A 20,455-nucleotide genomic window follows, 5' to 3' on the forward strand; every position below is an offset into this window, starting at 1 on the left:
GGCTAGAGCCTCCTACTTCTTTATAACTTAATTCTCCTTTCACTTCCCCAAGTACCTGGATGTTAGAGGGATTTGTCTAGACAGGCAAATAGAAGTGATTTGATGCTAATACTGTACTGTTGGCTGAAATCCAGGTGGTTGTTTTACCATTAATAAGCCTATCTTTTGGGTGAGTGTGTGTCAGGCCTTCATCATTATATGGCGCCTGTGAGATGTATCTAGGGACAGACCCTGAAAAGCCTGTGCCTGCCCCGTGCTTTTGATCTTATGCCAATACGCTGTGCTTAAATCTATCAAACCCAGGCAACCTGGGACAAATGCTTATAAATTCTGAGGCTTAATAGCAGCATTACTAAATTCTAAGATGGAGAAGGTTCTCAGGAAGCATACCCTAGTCCAGTGGAAAACAATCCTAGATTAAGAAGGGAACCAGGGCTTCCCTGGTGGCGCAGTGGTTGAGAGTCCGCCTGCCGATGCAGGGGACACGGGTTCGTGCCCCGGTCCGGGAAGATCCCACATGCCGCGGAGCGGCTGGGCCCGTGAGCCATGGCCGCTGGGCCTGTGAGTCTGGAGCCTGTGCTCCGCAACGGGAGAGGCCACAATGGTGAGAGGCCCGCGTACCGCAAAAAAAAAAAAAAAAAGAGAAGGGAATCAGATGCTAGTTCTGGCTCTGCTGCTGATATAATAAGAGACCCTCTGGGCAGTAGAACAAGAAGACTGGGCGAGAGTGATCTCTGGGATCCCTTCATAGTCTAATATTCTAGCCTAGTCGGTCTGGTCAAGCCATGGGTGACTTCTGGTTCTAAGCACCCACAGAAACCTAGGTGTTCACCCACCTTCTTTCAGACCCTCAGGAGTTACTCAAGAAAACCCCAAAGACCACAGAAGAGTGGAGAATTGAGTTCTTAAAGACATATGTATTATTTATGATCAACAGAGTTGTGAGGAAAAGCTAATTTATTTTTCTCACATACTGTTAGCAATCAAAGCCATCCTCCACAAATGGCCAAGAAGTAATAGTAGTTGGCTGTGAAGTCACACATACATGTGTACACGCACACAAAGAGGATGCTATGGCTAATGTTCACAAAGCTGGACCATCTTAGAGGATGTGAGGACTTGGGGCAAAGTAAGTGACATGAATATTTAGAGAGAGTCCAAGATACTCATGTAAGCTTTGTCAGTACCATAGGGGTTTAGAAGCACTTTCCAGAAAATGAAAATCATTGGCTGAAATGTGGTCCAGGTGCTAAAGGGCTCTTTGGTGGCATGTGTTGGACACACCTCCCCAGGGGTCAGGAAGTATGACTAGGAACCTCACAGGATGTCACACTGCCTTTCTGTGGCTAGTGCAGATCACATAATGAAAAGTGTGTCAGGTTGCAACGGACAAATATTGCTGAGAAAAAACTTGGATGTGCTCTGCATCATATCTTCTAACTCCTAAACCTAAAAACCTAGTGTCTACTACTTAACAGTCTCCAGAGGATTCAACTCTTAAAAAAATTCAACATTCCAGATATCCAGTGTAAACCAAGTATTCCAAGAATCAAAATCCAGACACTTATAGATATCCATGTTTTCTGACTATGGCTGTGTCCTTCTCTGCGGAAATCCCGCATCCCCCTGTATCCTAAAGATGAGGGTAGGAGGAAGCCAAAGGGGTTGGATGGCCCTCAGACTGAAGCTGATTTTTTTTTAATTGAAGTAGAGTTGATTTGCAATATTGTGTTAGTTTCAGATGTACAGCAAAGTGATTTGGTCATACATATATATATATGTATATATCTATATTCTTTTTTTCAATTCTTTTCCATTATAGTTTATTACAAGACACTATATTCAAAATCTTGTAATAAACTATAATGGAAAAGACCTAAGCTGATTTTTGTCGGCAGACAAACATAAAAACACAGGATCCTTTCTTTCTCTTCTCCAGTGTGTCCTGAGACTGACCTTGCTGATGCTCATCCCTCAGTCACTTCCTTTGGGACCGATTTTCTTGACAATGGCCATTTCCTTCTTTACTGTGTGTGTGTGCGTGTGTGTCCCTGCCAGAGTCCAGGGCTAAAGTTTGGGGGGTTGGGTACAGGAAAGCCACATTGTTGAGAATGTGGCAGCCCTGAGGCTTGGCAGGAGCTCCTGCATGATAAGTATAGAATGAAGTACAATAATAAGAGGAAGCTGGGCCATTGATGATGCTATCAGTCCGGGGGGGAGGGGTGGTGACACACCAGGCATTGTGTCTCATTTTTCTTCAAACAGCAGCATGAATGGTCATGGAAATTATGTCACACACCTCTCTCTATTTGGAATAGCAGATAGTTTCCCTGGCAATAGGAGTAATAAGCTTTCTTGACATTTTGATAATAGTGGGGAAAAAAAAGGGCAGGGAAGCGCAGGGTGGTGTGGAAATGATCATGTGACCTGGAGCTCTCTTTACTTGCTGTAATACTGCACAGCATTTTCTTCCCAGTCCTTGGGCATAGCCTGGGAACCAGGAACCGCAGAACCCGAACGTTCTGGCAAAGCATGAATGGTGCTCGGTCATCTACCGCCAGATGTAGGTTGCTACACTAAAGGGAGAAAAGGCTCTTACAGAGACCATTGTATTTAATCAGACAGGGATGGCTGGCTCCTCTTGGCCTTCCTGTTTGCTCAGTGGTTGTGGCACTAGATGCAGGCTCCCAATCTACGTCATCATCCTGTTTTAACAGGGAGGGACGGGCTCTTTCCTGCTCGCCGTCTCCCACGTTCTCTGGCCGTGAGGCTTAGGTGACTTGGACGTGCCATTGATCTTTCTGGTTCTGTTAGTTCATCTTCCCATGTCCATTTGAAAATTTCAACCGAATATCTTGCTGACATCTCTAGAAAACCATTTCACCCTCTCTGTAGAGAACCAGGAAATCAGGGTCCAGAATCCATTTCAATTTAGCAAACACTTAACGAGTGTGTATTTTGTTTCACACACTGGTTCTGAAAATGCCAAAGAAAGAACAGCTTCCCTGAACTTAAGGAGTTCCCAGTCTTGAATGGGACGGTACAAGTCGTACTATAAGAAATACTATCACAGAGAACTAGGAAGGAAAGCAATGAGATATATTTTGGGAAGAGAACTCTTCTGGTGATGTGGAAGATGAGTTTGGAGGTGGGAAGAGGTTGAACGTGGGAAAACCAGTTGGGCAGCAATGGTCATACCTTCCCCCCTCCCCGCCCCCCCCCAAAAGTTGCTGAGGACCTGAGCGAGGAGTGGCAGTGAGGAAGAAAAGCCAGGTCCCAGCTGACCGAGGTTCAGGTTGTGAAGTGACTCAGCAAACCTCTGAGGCGGCCTTGGGCGGCCTTATGCGTGCTGTGAACTGAGAGAGATCAGGAGAAAGGGATTTTGCACTTGTTGAGTGAGAAGTGAAGATACTCATTGGACAACTGGAAATATGCGACTGGAGAGCAGAGGAGATAGCGAGGCTGGAGCTGTGGATCTGAGTGTTACCTGTGTGTTTAGACGCCATCGGCATGGATGAGATGTCCTGTAGAGAGCAAACTCAGAGAGACGTGAGATCCCTTTGGAACATGATTGCTAAAGGAACAGGAAAAGAAATTAGTCTGTGAAGGAGGAGAAAGATGAGTGGTCATGAGAACAAGGGAAGAGGGAGGACTGGGGACGTGGAATCATGGAAGCCAAGGACAGTTTCTTCTCAAAGATCGGGGTGGGGTCAATGCTAGAGGCTGCTACAATTAGGATCCCTCAAATAGGATTTGCGACTCTAAATGCGGATTTCCCATCCTAATTAGAACCACAGCTTTTGTAGCACATGCCTCTGACTTTATTCAGTACCGTCCTAATTCTGGAGCTGGAGACAAGGGGCCCGTGTTCTTAGCTCTGTGACCTTCTAGCCAGCTGACTTGGCAAATCATTAACTTCTTGGGCCTCATTTTTTCATTTGTAAAGTGAATGAGTTGAACTGTAATTGTTTGAAGGGCCTCTGGCTTTCAAGTTCTGTGACCCAACTGTTTTGGTGCTTTGCCAAGCTCTAGCTGCATTTCTAACTGCCAGCCTCCGGAGGCTAACCATCCAGCTGGATATAGGATTACATAGCTCTCTTATCTTGCCTTGATGTGTTTCTGTGTTGACCTTTCCTGCCCTGGAGATAAATATCCCAGGGAGGGTGGGAGAAGGAGTCGGTCTTGAATAGACCAACTGCCTCTCCTGGGTTTTTGTAAGATATTCAGATAATCACCTTCTGACTTTGTGGCCTTAAGGAATCACATCTCTGCCCTGGAGGAAAGGGTCCCTCCACCTTGTCCTAGCCCGAGAAATTAACTCTTGATCTGCCTGTGCACTTCTGAACGAGAGGGTTTGTGTTCTGGCTGAAGTTAACTTACGGAACTCTTGCCTCAACGCACCAAGTATTTTCAAAAGCCAAGCTCTTTATCCGTGTTAGTCCGTACTTTCTGATGGATTGTACGCTTCTGGAATCTAATGAGATGTATCCATAATTTGTCCAGTAATGATAATAATAATATAATATTAATAATGTTATAATGATATCATACTAATAATATTGTGATAATATTAATATAATAATATATCATTATATTAATATAATTAATTATATAATAATTCGATTAGTATTATATATTATATTAATTGCTTAATTATATTAATATAATATATAGTAATATTATTAATTATATTAGTAATATATTATTATTTTGTCTCAGAATGTCTCTTGAGTGCAACCAGTAGTTTCATTATTGTTGTTTATAGGCAAATACTCAACCAGAGGTTGCAGTGACCAGAACTCATTATTAATTCAGAGAAGTACTGCTTCAAGATACAGTTCTCCTGAAGTGTAATTGCGAGCAAGAGAAATATCAGATGTGTATAAAAATATAGATAATAACAACATTAGAATAGAACCAACCTTTGATTGAGAACTGTGGAGGTAATCTGCTAGGAAGCTTAAGATCAAAGCGCCATCAGCACATTAAATAAATAGTCACATCTTCCCGAGTCTTCCGCGATGTTAAAGTACTTGACTTGAATTAACTCACTGAATCCTCACTGCAAACCCATGGCATAGGTATGTTATCCTCATTCTCATTTTACAAATGAGGAAGTTAAGGTGCCAAGGGGAGAAGTAACCTGCCCAAGTCACACAGCCAGGACCCCAAACCCCAGGAACTGATTTATTCCATAGACATGACAAAAAGAATTGTCACCTTCAGAGCTTTACTGTAAAATGGAACAGAGCCCAGTTAGGAGGACATTGTGTCGTAGAGCTAAGGTGGCTTAGAGTCCTGGAAAGAGAACTGAGCCAAGAGACCACAGCTCTCTTCCCATCTCTGACTCCACTGGTGTGGCCTTGGGCAGATGATAAACCGCCCCCCACCCCAGCTCTGTTTCCTCATCTGTAAAACAGGGAGGTCAGGTCCAGGTGTTCTCTGAAGGTCTCAGGAGCCGTAACCTCCTGTGTGGGAGAGTGGCTGGCTGTAGACATTGGTTCCCTGTAGCTGGCACAGATATTAAATAACTTATTCCCATTCACCCGAGGCTGAGGATAACTCTCAGCATGTGAGGTGTCAAGCTGGCACCGGGTGCTTCCACTAGCAGCCATGCCAAGCTCTCTGGATCCCAATCTCTGGGAGGCGGGGGGAGGACAGCTAGTCAGAAGTCACCTTGTGATCGTCTTGTGCGTCCACAAGAGGCTCTCCAGGTTTTCCTGGAGAAGCAGCTCTGCAGGCCTGTCTAGAAACAGTGTGCTGCTTAGCTGGTGGTGGGAAGGTCACTGGAACAGGAGACAAAGAACATCCAGAACAGCCTTCGTACAGGGATTTCTATCTGCCTCGAGTCGGGCATGGTCTGGGGCTCTAGTTCACTGCTTGATGGAGCTCCGTGGACGTGACTCAACTCCGAATGCCTGGAGTTCATGTATGCTGCTGAGGTCTGTGGTCCTTCACCTTCTACTGTTTTCTGTTTCTTTTCTTTCCCTTCTTGGTAGCCAATATAATCGCACAGCTCTCCACCCTCGGCTCCCATAGGACTGGTCCCACCCCTATCACTTATGATTTCACCACAGGGCCTCCTAGCCAGCCATTCCCAGTTGTTGAATGGGCCCCAGAGAAAGGGGTGGAGACCAGAGCCGTCGGCTCACCTCCCGCTCTATCATCACAGTACAACTTGGGTGCAGTAATTTCCTTCTGATCATTTAGGTACAAAGGACCAGCATCTTGTCTTCTTCAACTCGATGACTTTTCTTTCAATAACGGGACACCCAAACGATGGAAGAAGAGAAACAAGAGATTTTAGGATTAGGACACATCCTAAATGGTTCCTCAAACCAGGATACAGTGCTGTATGGTTTTATCTTTCAGTATGTGGACTTTTACTTGTTAGAAGGAACACAAAGCTTCCTAGAATATAGATACTAAGTAAAACGTTCACCTGGAACACAAAGCCCTCAGTATCCCTTTAGCTTCCCTTACTGCTCACCCGTCCACATCATAGACTTCCTGGATCAGAAAACTGTCAAGAACAAGGACCGCAACCTTATTCTTTTTTTTTTTTTTTTTTTTTTTTTTGCGGTACGCGGGCCTCTCACTGTTGTGGCCTCTCCCGCTGCCGAGCACAGGCTCCGGACGCGCAGGCTCAGCGGCCATGGCTCACGGGCCCAGCCGCTCCGCGGCATGTGGGATCTTCCTGGACCGGGGCACGAACCCACGTCCCCCGCATCGGCAGGCGGACTCTCAACCACTGCACCACCAGGGAAGCCCTGCAACCTTATTCTTAAAGAGCATCACCAGGCTTCCTGGGCACTGAGCTCTAGGGCTTTATCTCCTTTCCTCACTGACTAAGAGGACTGTGGTTAACAGTAAAATTAGGAGCCCCCCAGCTGCTGACTAGGAGCAGACCCTCCCATGGCACAGCGCCTCCACAGCAGAGAACCAGCCCACGGTGCAAGACCCGCGGTTACGGGCCGGAGTACAGGGGGAGATGATTAACGGATGTCAGTGATAAAGGAATGAAAAGCATGAAGCTGGAAGATCGAATCCACATTTTTAGAGAAGAAAACAGGGGGCAGAAGTCCAAACAACAACAGCCCCAAGTGCCACGAATGTGTAGTCACAACACACTCCGGCCAATCAGCGGTCTTTTCCCCACAAGTGGTCATCATCACAGTGACACCTAGTGCGTCCCAGCTTTCTAGCGAAGCACTAGAGAGATCGCTTTGAGTTTTCTGACGGCTTGCTATGAATTTACAACATTCCCCGACTCCTCTGTGTGCTGGGAAGGAGCAGGCATGGGGTGATGGCTGCCATCGTGCTGCGAAACGTGACTGATGCCAAGAAATGAAATCTTTGGAGCCTTTGAAAGGCTTCCAAGAATGTCAGCATGTACTGCCTGCCCGCTCTCTGCTGAATGCCTACTTTGGCTGTCTGCTTAGTACTGAAAGTGCCAGACAGGCCTTCACACAAAGAGAGAAAGTGTTTGGGGCCCATGAAAGGGGAAAGCAGAGCCTTTCCGATGTGAATGGTTAGATTCAAGAAGTAGGAAATAAAGTGGCAGGGTGAGGAGGGGCCCTCAGGAAAGGTAGGAATAAAAGACCAAAGAGGAAGAGATGGTATCTGTCTACCTACGCGGGGTAACTTCTTTGTAGCTCCCCGTGATCAAATCTGGAGATGTAGAGTCACCATCACACTACACTCCATGCTGGCTTAGCATGGAAAGGTCGCTTGCTTGTGGATTCTCCACGTATCCAAGGACCTCTTGATCAACTGAGAATAAGAATTTTTAAGCCCTGCCAAGTCGGAGATCAGTGTACCTCTGTTTCCATTTTAACACTGAATATCAATGCCATTTGTGCTGCTTGTTATTGGGGATTTTCTTTGACTCATTTTACCTCCAATATATTAACAAAATAAGAGATGTCTGTTGTAGTACATCTGAATATCTTGGAATATTTTATTCCTTTGACTGGGTTTAAGAAAGGAAGAGAAATGTTTTGTAGAATGAACCGTTCTCTAACCCTTAGCCATGCTACTCATAACTCCCTGGGCACAGCATGTACTGCTGGAAGAAAGCACTCTGGCGTTCTGAGCTTTTCCAAGGAGGCGGTCTGATGTCATTGGTGGCAGACACAGTATGTATGGATCTGTCTTCTGTCTGCACCATCTGTTTTTCTCCTTACAGCCTATTGTTCAGATTCTTCTCTTCTCTCCAGGAAGTGTGCCCCTCCATAAGAGCATGGGCTTTAGGTGTTAAAGGGACTGAGCTGCTCTTCTAATGTGGGTTCCCTCTGTTCTTTCCTTCCTAGAATCTTATGGCAAGGGCCTTATACGACAACGTCCCAGAGTGTGCTGAGGAGCTGGCCTTTCGCAAGGGAGACATCCTGACTGTCATAGAGCAGAACACAGGAGGACTGGAAGGATGGTGGCTCTGCTCTTTACACGGTCGGCAAGGCATTGTCCCGGGCAACCGGGTGAAGCTTCTGATTGGCCCCGTGCAGGAGACCTCCTCCAGTCAGGACCCGCCTACTTCTGGACTGATGCACCAGCCCTTTGGCCAACAGAAGCTCTATCAAATGCCAACCCCCCAGGGCGCCCCTCGAGACACCATCTACCAAGTGCCACCTTCCTACCAAAATCAGGGAATTTACCAAGTACCCACGGGCCATGGTACCCAGGAACAAGATGTGTATCAAGTCCCACCATCAGTGCAGAGAGGCATTGCAGGGGCTAATGGTCCCCACTTAAGTAAAAAGGTGAGTGAACGACAGACTGGATTTTTGTTCTTAATTTTTTCCACTGTGCTCAAAGTGTGTGTGTGTGTATGTGTGTGTGTGTGTGTTCGCGCTCCTAAAATAAGAACTTGAAGCTTCCAAGAAGTACCTCAAAGTAGTAAGTAGATCTTCCAAGAAGTAAGAATATCTAAATGCCCTCACTTGGGTATTATTTTTCCATTCATTGGTCAGCAAAACCTTCTTGAACGGCCACCCTGTGCCAGGTACTGTTGATCCATCGCCATTATGAGTTCCCGAGCCATGCCAGGTCGAGGTGCATCATCAAGTGTCTCTCTCCAAATTTCTGATAGACCTGCTTCTAGACCTGGACTCTGCACTCAGTTTCCAGTCTTTTCTCTTTCTCCCTTGAGTGGTACAAGGCACCACATTTTGCACAAGCACAAGCACCACATTTTGCCAACCAACTTGTTCTGGAGAGTTGTCAGCTTCAAGGTTGACTCATTTAAAACACATAGACTAGTGAATTTAGAAAAGAGCCATCCTCTTGTCTTTCGAGTCATTCCTATAATAATACCTGAGGTGGTGGGTGAAAATAGTGGGGCTAGGGTATTTAGGAAGGCATCATGTTTAAAAAAAAAAAAAAAAGGAAGGCCCTCTTCAGCACTCTATATAATTCCAAATGCCGTAACAATTTGAGATAAGTAGAAAATCGATTTAATTTCAAGCATCTAGTATATTTTCAATGCTTGTGATACAGTGATGAATTCGAGAGTGAATCTAGCCTCCATGATACTTACGCTGTAGTAAGGAGACATAAGCAGACACTGAATGTCAGGTGGGGAATTGTGCTGTGAAGAAAATAATACCAGTGAACTTGTGGAGGGTAATAGCCAACACAAAGTGATACTCCTGGGAGCCTTGCAGGGGAAGGCTTTTCTCTTCAGTTTGCTGGCAAATTCCAAGGGCCTACAATGGGTCCAGTGAGGTTTGGTATTAAGAAGGGACTAATTTAACAGAATAAGAAAAGATCCCTGAATCACAAGCGGAAAGTTGCAGTTGGACGCCAGAAAGAGCTGTTGATGCTTAGAACATGACGTATACATGTGCCCTGCCTTGCGAAAACCTAATGCAGTGTTTGAATTTACAATCCCAAGTAGATTATAGACTATCTATTTACATGATCATGGAATCCTCTGTTGGAAAAAATAAAGGAGGGGCTGATTTACTGTTGGACTCCTTAAATAACAAAGCCACGAATGTATTTTCAAATCAAATTTTATACAAAACGTGTGTTTTACAAAACACTGCTCAGGAGCACAGGTGTTACATAAGCTGAGTGTATAAACATTAGGAGGAATTCCTCAAGAAGTTAACAGTTTTCCGACTTGTATTGCCTGGGACAGTGATCCCTGTCTGGGGGTCATAGACTGCGCCCGTGACCTTTCAAAGTCCTTCTTACCCCAGGGATTTTAGATTCAAAAGGAGAGTCAAACCAGGCCTCTATCTCCAGAGGGAAAAAGAACAGTTGAAAGGTGTGACTATAAATAAATAACCTCTTATTCTTAGCCCTGGTTGTGTGCATCTTAAAAATAGCCCTCCCTCATCAGAGCTGGTGTGAGGCAGACAGGGGGGCCAGTACCGGAAATGCTTGGCTGAAAGATGGTGGGGTCTGAGCTTTCATCACAGTTTATTTTGGCAGGAAGGTGACATGTTTTTCTTTTTAGAGTCTACCTTTTTAGTTCCAAGTCTGAAAAGTCTACAACTTCGGTCTTCTTCCCATGTCATTTGCTGTAACTGTACTTCAGGTTCGTTCCTGGACCCTTGATCCATTTAGACGGGAGAGAGTTTGACACTCCTTCCCTTGGATGGAGGTTGGAGTGCCGGGGTTACCGTCGGGCACTTGAACTCAGTGTTTTTGTTTTTGTTTTTAATTCTGAAATCAGTGGAAGGTTTTATGTTTAGCAAGAGGTAGGTGGTTCCTGTAGGGGGAAGCCAGCTTCCGGAAAGGCGCTCTGCCAGCCCTTCCAGGGGATGCCACAGACCTGGGGGAGGCTTGATCAGAGCTCAGGGGGTGGGCAGTGCCCCGAGTGCTGCGCTTCGAGCAGTCGGGGTCTGAGGTGGTAACGTGGTGAGGCGGGAGGGGATGGTCCTGGCTCTTCTCTGCCAAACACCGTGTTCTCTAGGACACCTGACCTCACCCTGAGTCACCTTAGCGCCACTGGTTCTCAGGCTGCAGCCTCCATCCTGTCCACTGGACCATTGGCTCACACCCCGTGGGAGTGGGTGCGCCCTCTTCTTTCCTTTCCTCTCCCTCTCTTCCTTCCTTCCTTCTTTTCTCTCTCTCCCCCACCCCCCCTTTTTTTTTGCTTTCTCTCTCCCCCTTTCTTTCTTCCCTCCTTCCTTCCTTCCTTCCTTTGTAGTGGAGAAGGCTTGGCTGCTAACAGGTGATTTTAACCTTCTGAGTAAAAACAGCTGCTTTCAAAACTTCCATCAACATCTCCCTCGGGGACGTTTCTGACTCAAGACCTGCTCAATGGGTGAGAATCACACTCATGACGTAAGCCAAGGCTCCAAGAGTTAATCTCAGTACAGGGGGAATCCAGCAGGGTTTGTTTTGAGTTCTCATTGTAGTCATTTTGCTGACTTACTAAATAGCCCCATACCCGTTTTCCTCTTTTAATTTCCCATCTGTAAAATGATGGTGAACCCAGAACTGGACATTCCCGGTAGCTTATGTCATAGTCCTTAAAAGCTACTAAAGGAGAGAAAGAGAGAACCATCACTAAAGTGTGGTTCTAAAATTTTAGGGAACATAAGAATCACCCAGAGAGCTAGAGAAGATGAGTTGAGATGCAGATTCCCAGGCCTCCCCCAGATTCTAGCCCTAGGCCTGGGAATCTGCATTTTAGTAAGCTCCTGGGATAGTTCTGGGGGAGGTGGTCCAGGACTGCACTTTGAGAAGCATTGTTACAGGGCCATGAAGGGGGTTGGATATATTCCAGTCTATGATTCGGGACTTTCCACAGTTAAAGATTCCCTTGATGTTGCTACAGACTGGGCTTCAGAAGTTTTATCCACCACAGTTTTTTCTACTGATGAATCACATAGGAAAAAAAAAGACAGTGAATTCTGCCTTGTATCACTCCTACTTTGCTGTCTGGGAAACTCCAGCCCCCACCCACCTTCTTGCATCCCAACCACGTAAAATGAGATTCATCACTTATTAAATCAGTGATTACAGAGAGAAAGAAAATCATATAATCTCCACCCTTTCCTGAAAGAAGAAGACAGCATGAGGATTGTGAAAAGAGCCTGGGCTGTGGGGTGAGGTCGACTCCTGGTTCTGTTTCTTTGGTAGCTGTTAATCCCTTGGCAAGTTACTGAACTTCTTTAGACTTCAGTTTCCTCATCTGTCAAATGGGAAGAATCATAACTATCTCCTAGGGTTGCTGTGAGAATTCAATGAAACACTGTATAGAAAGGACCTGGCACAGAGTTTCGCAAAGCAGGGGCTTAAAAAAATTAGTGCCCCTTGCTTTGATTTTCTTTCCTTTCTCAGAGTTCATTTTGAACTGATCAGCCCTGTTTGTGTTTCATACTCTGCACTGAATATGCAACTACTTTATTGCTAACATATATGCTGTTCTCTTTGAGTGTGTAGCTCTCTCTTTGGTTCTCCAGAAATTTTGTACAGGGTGGAAAGAACTCTCAAAGTTATCTGGAAACCATATACACTGACACCTTGACTTAATTTCATTGGTCTTTTTCACTCTGGGTTTTCTGTGCAGGGCCGTTTTATCCATTAGGCATTGTGGGCAGACTGCCAGAGGTCTACGAGAACGTTGGAGCACTGAATAAAAAGTCTTGGCTCCGAACTATGAAACACAAAAACTGCAAAATAGAAATGAATAAACATTTAGACAAACATGCAGGAAACAACACAATGTCAACCTCATTAATTGTTACATTTAGATGTCATAACTATTTCATTACATGTGAAAACAATTTGTAGGTTAGACTTTTCTCTCTTTGCAAAGACTTCTAAATATGCCTGTGATTGCCAAGAGTTCACAGGCATTTCTAAATTAAATGAGTTACTCATAGTCCAATAATTTGAAAAGCTGAATTATATTTTCAAGAAGTGTCCTCGATTTTTTAAAGGCAAAATTGTAGTTAATATGGGACTGTGGTTTGGAGAGGGCGATTTAGACCCAAACTTCAAAAGCAGAAGGTCTACAAAGGTCTAAAAGAGCTTAATTTCTCTACTTCAAAGATCAAAACCTGCCACCTGACTTCATCCATTTTGTGCCTGATCTTCACAGGGAATTATGTGTGTTTCTCTGATTATTCTTTGGACATGTCGCTTTTATTCTAACTGGTGGAATGAGATTTGCTTTGCATCCTTCTGAAGATCAGTTTGGGGCTAAATTATGAATTCCATTAAGGCAGGCAGAGGCCATGGCTGTCTCTTTACTGCTATAGGCCAAGCTCATAGTAAACCATCGGCACACAGATAACAGCCAATGAGTAAATTGAATGCACAGGAGGAAGTGAGAAACGAAGCATTTAATTTGAGTTGACCTTTAAATAAGCTGAAAAGTGGTTCTGATCTTATCACCCTTTCACCATCACACACGAGTCAAATCCTGTGTCCAGCTCATTAGTCTGTTATGACATATGTCAGATTTTACATGGTCATTTTCCCCCAGAAGGGTCTTGGAGAGTGTCACCATCTGTTTTCTGAAATGTTAACTCTCTGTTCACAACAAATGAGCATCCAAAGCATGATGTCACATTCAACTTTTCTGAGGGCCTAACTTTTATGCATTTTGCCAAATTTAGACAACAAGATTAGTTAACACGTCTATAGTCATCTAAAAAGGAGAACCACACTTTTCCCACTGAGGAACAGTGCTTCCTTTACCTATGCTATTATGTATCTACTGCCTTTCCTCATCTGTGCTACCTGTGAACTCCTATTCATACTTTAAAACCCATTTCAATGTTCATCTCCTCTGTGAAGCTTTCTCTGCACCCCAACAGTTTCTCCTGCCTCTGTGGTCCCAAAATATGTTGTAATTTCACTTAATCTCAAGGGAACACACAGGCTTATTGAAACTTTAATGGCCCACATTTATAGTGTGTGTGATGGACTGGGTAAGTACTGCTTTGGGGGTGGCACTCAGTAAACTCAAGTAAGATTTATCTAAACCCCATGACATCATCTTCAAAGACCATTTCCTACCTGCCAAGGTGAGACATAGCCGAATATTGGCGGGAAATGAGTCAAAGATTTTAACCAGGTCTTCCAGGCCCATTCCTTGAAAGGTAATATAAGAACCATAAATAGTTTATGCTACAATGTTTGTGCCTTCTTAGACACTGAGTCATCATAAATTACACACACATGTGGGCACACACACACACCCAAAGCCATTGGTTAGGGAACTGAGGACTTCCCTTATTGGGATGTGAAGCATTGTGAAATCTGGTTGCCCAGAACAACACTCATACCAGCAAACCAACTGCTGTATATTAGCAGTATGATTTGTCTACCAACAAGTAAAAATAGATTAAGAGGAAATGAAAGCTCCCAGAGAAGATAAAGTCTGACTTCACCTCACATTCCTTTGTTCCCTTCCTACACACACACACACACACACACACACACACACATACACACACACACACAAAATCATACACACCCTCAAAAATACTGGGGAGAATCAGAGTTTGACAAAGCAGAGGGTACCTCCAGTTTCTTCACTTATAAACTCAATAAAATATGACCCTGTTCCAGAATTATGCATTCCTATATAAAGATAATCCTGATTTAAATGAATTTTTTTCCTCTATACCATGGCTCTTTAGTGTATGCCGAGAAGTGATTGTTCACCTAAAATCTCCACCCTCAAGAGTCGAGATAAAATTTAAATCTTACACAAAATTCGAGGTCCTTGAACATTTCAAGGGCTCTATGACCTCATCTTAAAAAGGAAAAGTATCTCTTCCCAGTTAAGTCACCCACGCCAGTGGAATGAGCAAACCGTAACACCTCCTTAGAAATGAACAAAGGTCTTTTTTGTTTGGTCAATGCCAAGGCCTTCAAACTTGGTGGCAATTGCTTATAAAGTTCATAGATAATGCATATTTCTAGGAACGATTTAGTAACTTCTTACAAAATTCACGACGAAGCGAACAGAGGTAATCTTCCTTCCTTCCTGAATGATTTCATGCTAAGTGACTGTGCTTTATCAGAGAGACTAGGTCAGCATCATACATAGTATGTTGGCTGGCTCAGTAGATAATGCTCTATTTGTGAGGGAGAGAAAAGAATACAGAATTTTGGTGATTTGACAGTAAAACTGAGACTTACTGTTGGTTGAACACGTTTTTAAAAGCAGACTTGTCTGAGTCCCTTGTGCAAAATGCAGAGCTGGGCGCCTTCCTTTTTTTTTTTTTTAATAAATTTATTTATTTATTTTTGGCTGCATTGGGTCTTCATTGATGCGCAGGCTTTCTCTAGTTGCGGCGAGCGGGGGCTGCTCTTCATTGCGGTGTGCAGGCTTCTCATTGCAGTGGCTTCTCTTGTTGCAGAGCACAGGCTCGACGCATGTGGGCTTCAGTAGTTGTGGCATGTGGGCTCAGTAGTTGTGGCTCACGGGCTCTAGAGCGCAGGCTCAGTAGTTGTGGCGCACGGGCTTAGTTGCTCCGCGGCATGCGGGATCTTCCCGGACCAGGGATTGAACCCGTGTCCCCTGCATTGGCAGGCGGATTCTTAACCACTGCGCCACCAGGGAAGTCCCTGGGCGCCTTCTTAAATAGCTGTGCCGTGAGCCTCGTTGTCCAGGTCCCCATCCAGAGAGGCACCCTGCTCCTGTCTAAGGGGCACAGGTGCGACTCACTCGGGACGTGTATGTCTCCCTTCAAAGCTGTGATTCCAGCAACGTGTGAAGAGCACCAAGGAGTCCCATCTTTAAAGGGACCCCACAGTAGATCAAGTTTTGAAGCCAAAACAAATCCCTTAGCAAGGCCATAATCACATCTGATTTATCTGAATAATTTTTATAATACTTGCTTTTCTTAAAGCATGGTGTGCTTAAACCAGTTATTTCTCAGAATAGTTATGCGTTTTCACGTTTCAGCATGTTATTAAGCTACTCACTTCTTTTAAGAATCATTTTAGATCAAAAGTGGGGTGACTCGCAGGGGCCTTTGAGCTTGGTTGCACGTTAGGGGCGTTACGTGCATAATCTCACCTAATCCTCCCAACGGTCTCATTAGGTGTTCGTCACAGCCTCCACTTTACAGGGGAGGAATCTGAGGTCTGAGACGTGAACTTGCTGAGGGGCGTACCTCTAGGAAGAGGCAGGATTGATATTTGAGCCCACGTCTGTCTGATTCTGAAGCTAATGACTTATACGTCCCAGCTAATGGTTGATGTTGTCAAGCCCTAAAATAAGAGGGCATATTTAAACACTTCATGAGCAATTCCAGCTCACCAGAACCCTGTGTGCTAAAAAGCATCCTGTTGGTCAGAAAGAATGAAAGGCAATGCCAAAGGCTCCCACCTCAGATCCAGAGCGTAGCCTCCATGCTGAGCGAGTCTGAGTTAACGACCAAGGAGATGCCCGCCACCCGGCTGCAGTCACTTGCTCCAGGGCAGGCTGACCCTCAGAAGGCCTGAGCTGGTCATCAAGATGCTGTAAAGACCGTGGTACCGATGTACCGCTACGTTGGCTTTCTCTGCCATTGGAAACACCGTCTTTTCAAACGACTTCACATGGCTCCAAGCGAATAACTTCATTTAACCAGATACAGTCAAATCTCCCAGCACTGGCTTGCCGGTGTGGAAGGGACACCCCCAAAACATAAAATACGCAGATTTCAAGTTTTGCTTCTCAAATAAGGAAGTGACTTTCTTTAGGAGTATTTATTTGTGAAGTTAGAGAAGTATTTATTTGTGAAGTTAATCTGTCTCACTGTGTAGCCTATAAACACTGTGTAGCCAACATGGCACTGGAAGGGGGGGCCCTGATGGGCTGCTGGACCCTGCTCACTGAGGTGCTCCTTCACACCCCTGTGGTCGTCGAGCTGAATAACCTCTGAACTTTAGTCCTCTCAACTGTGAAATGGAGAGTAGGGTTGGATTATCACTTAATGGTCTTGGCTAAAATTTTATGACCCAGACATCCTTATCTGATTCTTTCCCAGAGTCACTTGAAAAGTTTAGTAAAACGACTTGGCCTCAAGATTCTTAGGAAAGAAGAAAAGACACTCAGGCGTTGATGTAAATTTCAGTTGACCCCTATGTTTTGGCATATCCTTCTTTTACCTTCCTTTAGGATCCTGTCCACCTTTCTATCTGGAAATCGCAGTCTCCTTTAGAGGATAGAACCATGTCTTAGAGAGCAAGGAGCAGGCAGGAGCACGGGAGAGGGGGATCGGGGGCACTGAGCGGGGGGCCGCAGAGTTTGCAGACTTGGTCCCGTACATGAGGACCCTTCCGGGGAGCGCCCCGTTAAGAACTCTCCTCCCTGCTTTGTTACCAAGAGCTAAGACAGTGTGTCATCCTGGAGCTCGTTTTCTGCCCATTTTCCTCGGTTTCACCCTCTCGGCTTGGGTGAGACCCTCGATGGGGCTGATGCCTCTTGAAGCAACAGCCCTGCCGCAGCCTTGGCTCAGCGCCATTCAGAGCTGGCACCAGGTTCTGCCACGTGAGCTGTTTGCTCCATCCTCCATCATGCCGTGCCTCCCAGTTAAGTCACAGCGTCTTTCCTGTCCCTGTTTAGGAGGAGACGATACCCATAGGCCTCTGGGTGCAGAAATTCTCATCCCTTCCCTCTTTCCATAATCGCATAATCGCATCCCTTTAGGGCTGTCTGTGGGCACCTCTCTAAAATCCAATTCAAAATCTAGATTTAGGGCTTCCCTGGTGGCGCAGTGGTCAGGAGTCCGCCTGCCAACGCAGGGGACGCAGGTTCGTGCCCCGGTCCGGGAAGATCCCACATACCGCGGAGCGGCTGGGCCCGTGAGCCATGGCCGCTGAGCCTGCGCGTCCGGAGCCTGTGCTCCGCAACGGGAGAGGCCACAGCAGTGAGAGACCCGCGTACCACCAAAAAAAAAAAAAAAAAAAAAAATCTAGATTTAGTGCTTAGTGGTTTGTTGAATTTATTTGGACAAAAAAAGAACCAAAATGCTCATGCCTTTTATAGTTTTCACTCAAAGAACATTTCGGTCCATGAGATATAAAAAAATGCCTGTGCTGTGCCCATCTCTGTCCCGAGCTGTATTCAGCTTCATCCAGAGAAACACCTCAAACACTTGCAGAACCCAGAAGTCATTTCCCATCATGTTCTTTCATGTTTAAACGCTCCTAGCCGCTCTTTGGCGCCTGGTCACTCCATAGCTAAATATTGCTTTAGCACTTGCTACACAAAGAGCTTCCTGAAAGCAGCGGGGGAGCCATGCTGGAGGCCTGACGGTCGGGGCGCTGTTTGTATGGAGTGGTTTGCCGCCCGAACGCTGTGTCAAAGGAAAGTGACCCAAGAGCGCCATTCCACCTCTGAGCTTTCAGTTGTGACTTTTTCCTCATTTGAAAAAAGAGCCTGGCCGTGATTTAGACGTGGCTAGCAAAAGGCTACCTTCTGGCATAAAATCAGACATCAAAATGTCTTTGAAGGAAAGTAAATCACCTCCCAGAACACAGGGGGAGAAATCTTGATGAGCACGAGAGAAGCAGTAGGAAGGGAAGGGTTCACGGTGCACTGCACGGGGCCCACGAGGGTGTATTTTAAAGGCCGGACTCAGTTTTCTTTATATTGTTGCTACAACAAGTAAATAGATGAGCTCACTGCTACACCCAAGTGGGGCAGAAAGACTTTATAGAGAATTAATAAATCCAGTCAGAGGAAAGCAACACGTAATCTTGGATTTTAAACAGACAAACCTCGATAACTTGGCAGTTTCTGAAAATGGGATCCAAGTTCTAATGAGCAGCCACCGCTAATTCTGATGTTTCTTTTCCTAGGGTTTTCTTTAAAGGGAAAGGGTCACACAGTTCATGGGCTTTAAGACAAAGAAGTTATTATAAGATCAAATAAATACTGTGGTGGCTCTGTTAATGCTTTTTAAGGGCGTTTAAGTGAAATAAGTCCTTTCCAACAGGCAGTTTTAGAAATCAAAATACTCTTGTTAATGTACAGGTCCCAGAGATAGTATAAATAAAACTGGGCGTCAAGGAATTAAAGAAAGACAGGAAGCGATGTAATTTTACTTTCCACGTATGTCTAGAAAAATGCAAAAGATGGCTGCTAATCAGTGAGGCCTACTTTTGAATTCAGATGATCTTAGGTGCTGTTAATGGTGAGGTTATAAGTCTGTACTGTAATCATTATGGCCCAGTGGCACTTTTTAACTTCTCAACAGTTACCCATTACATTGCCTGAGCACCACCTGGGCTGCCCGGTTCTTGGCTAGGCCTTCGGGCAGAACACCAGGAGCTGGTTACACACATTCCTGCTCTGCCGGCTCCATGGGTAAACTCCACTGGGCCATTATCAAGGCATTATCTAGATATGAGAAGCAAAGCATGGTGTAATTCACACCATTCCTAATGTTGCTTTGGATTGTAGAGACTTAGACACAATTACATCATGGGATACAGAAACTTAAAAGAGTGACAAAAGACTCCTCCCTAACCCCTCCAAGTGGGATTTCATGTTACTTTTTAAAATTTTGTTAAAATTATAAAAAATTCTATTTTTACGATTTTGAATTTTTTTTTGATACGTACATACATCCAGCGTAGAACTATGAAGAATAATAGTAATACACTAGAACAGGACCAATGCCGCCAAAGGAAGTTCCCTGTGCTTCTCCCCATCCCATCTTGGTCTCATCTACTCTACCCAATTCTTTCAGTCAAACAGGAGGATTTTTCTGCATCCTTTTTACTGTTTTGTTCTTCTTTCGGGTTGCTGATAGCATGGAAGGAGGGAAAGGGTAAAAATGGGCGAGCGTTGGAGGAGAGAAATGAGAGTTTGTGATAAGTATGTGAGCAGTAGAGCTGGTGCAAGGGAGCACGGAACATGGCGGGACCTGAGACCCTATTAATCGGCTTTCCCAGGGTCGGTGGGTGGGCAAGGAGGATCTGCCTTCATGAATGGTACAGCCTGCTCCCTTCCCACTTCCCCCAGCGCACCCCTGAATGGGCAGCATCTTGCTGAAGCTCTCCTAACCACAGGGCCTCTGTTTCTGCTATGCCCCATCCCAGGCTCCCACCAGCTCAGCTTTTTTTTTTTTTTTTTTTTTTTTTAAATTTCATTCATTTATTTATTTATTTTTGGCTGTGTTGGGTCTTCGTTTCTGTGTGAGGGCTTTCTCTAGTTGTGGCAAGCGGGGGCCACTCTTCATCGCTGTGCGCAGGCCTCTCACTGTCGCGGCCTCTCTTGTTGCGGAGCACAAGCTCCAGACGCGCAGGCTCAGTAGTTGTGGCTCACGGGCCTAGTTGCTCTGTGGCATGTGGGATCTTCCCAGACCGGGGCTCGAACCTGTGTCCCCTGCATTGGCAGGCAGACTCTCAACCACTGCGCCACCAGGGAAGCCCCCAGCTCAGCTTTAAGGAGGCAAACTGGATGCCCAAGGGAAGCAGCGCCCCCAGGTAGACTTGCTGAGACCTTGGTACACGTGATACCACGTGAACAGAAGTTGTCTTT

General features: G+C 45.3%; 1 protein-coding gene across 1 annotated transcript in view; it reads left to right on the plus strand.

The window, feature by feature from the left end:
* Window positions 1–20,455, plus strand: part of NEDD9 (neural precursor cell expressed, developmentally down-regulated 9) — a gene marked incomplete at both ends in the record, with an annotated part of 73,755 nt that overhangs the window by 39,551 nt on the left and 13,749 nt on the right. Inside the window, one exon of the mRNA XM_079712123.1 lies at window positions 8,313–8,759. Coding sequence (XP_079568249.1) covers window positions 8,313–8,759 — 447 coding nt within the window. The remainder of the gene's footprint in view (window positions 1–8,312; window positions 8,760–20,455) is intronic.

This window comes from Hyperoodon ampullatus (assembly GCF_949752795.1).
Source record: "Hyperoodon ampullatus genome assembly, chromosome: 10".
Classification (NCBI taxonomy): Eukaryota; Metazoa; Chordata; class Mammalia; order Artiodactyla; family Ziphiidae; genus Hyperoodon; species Hyperoodon ampullatus.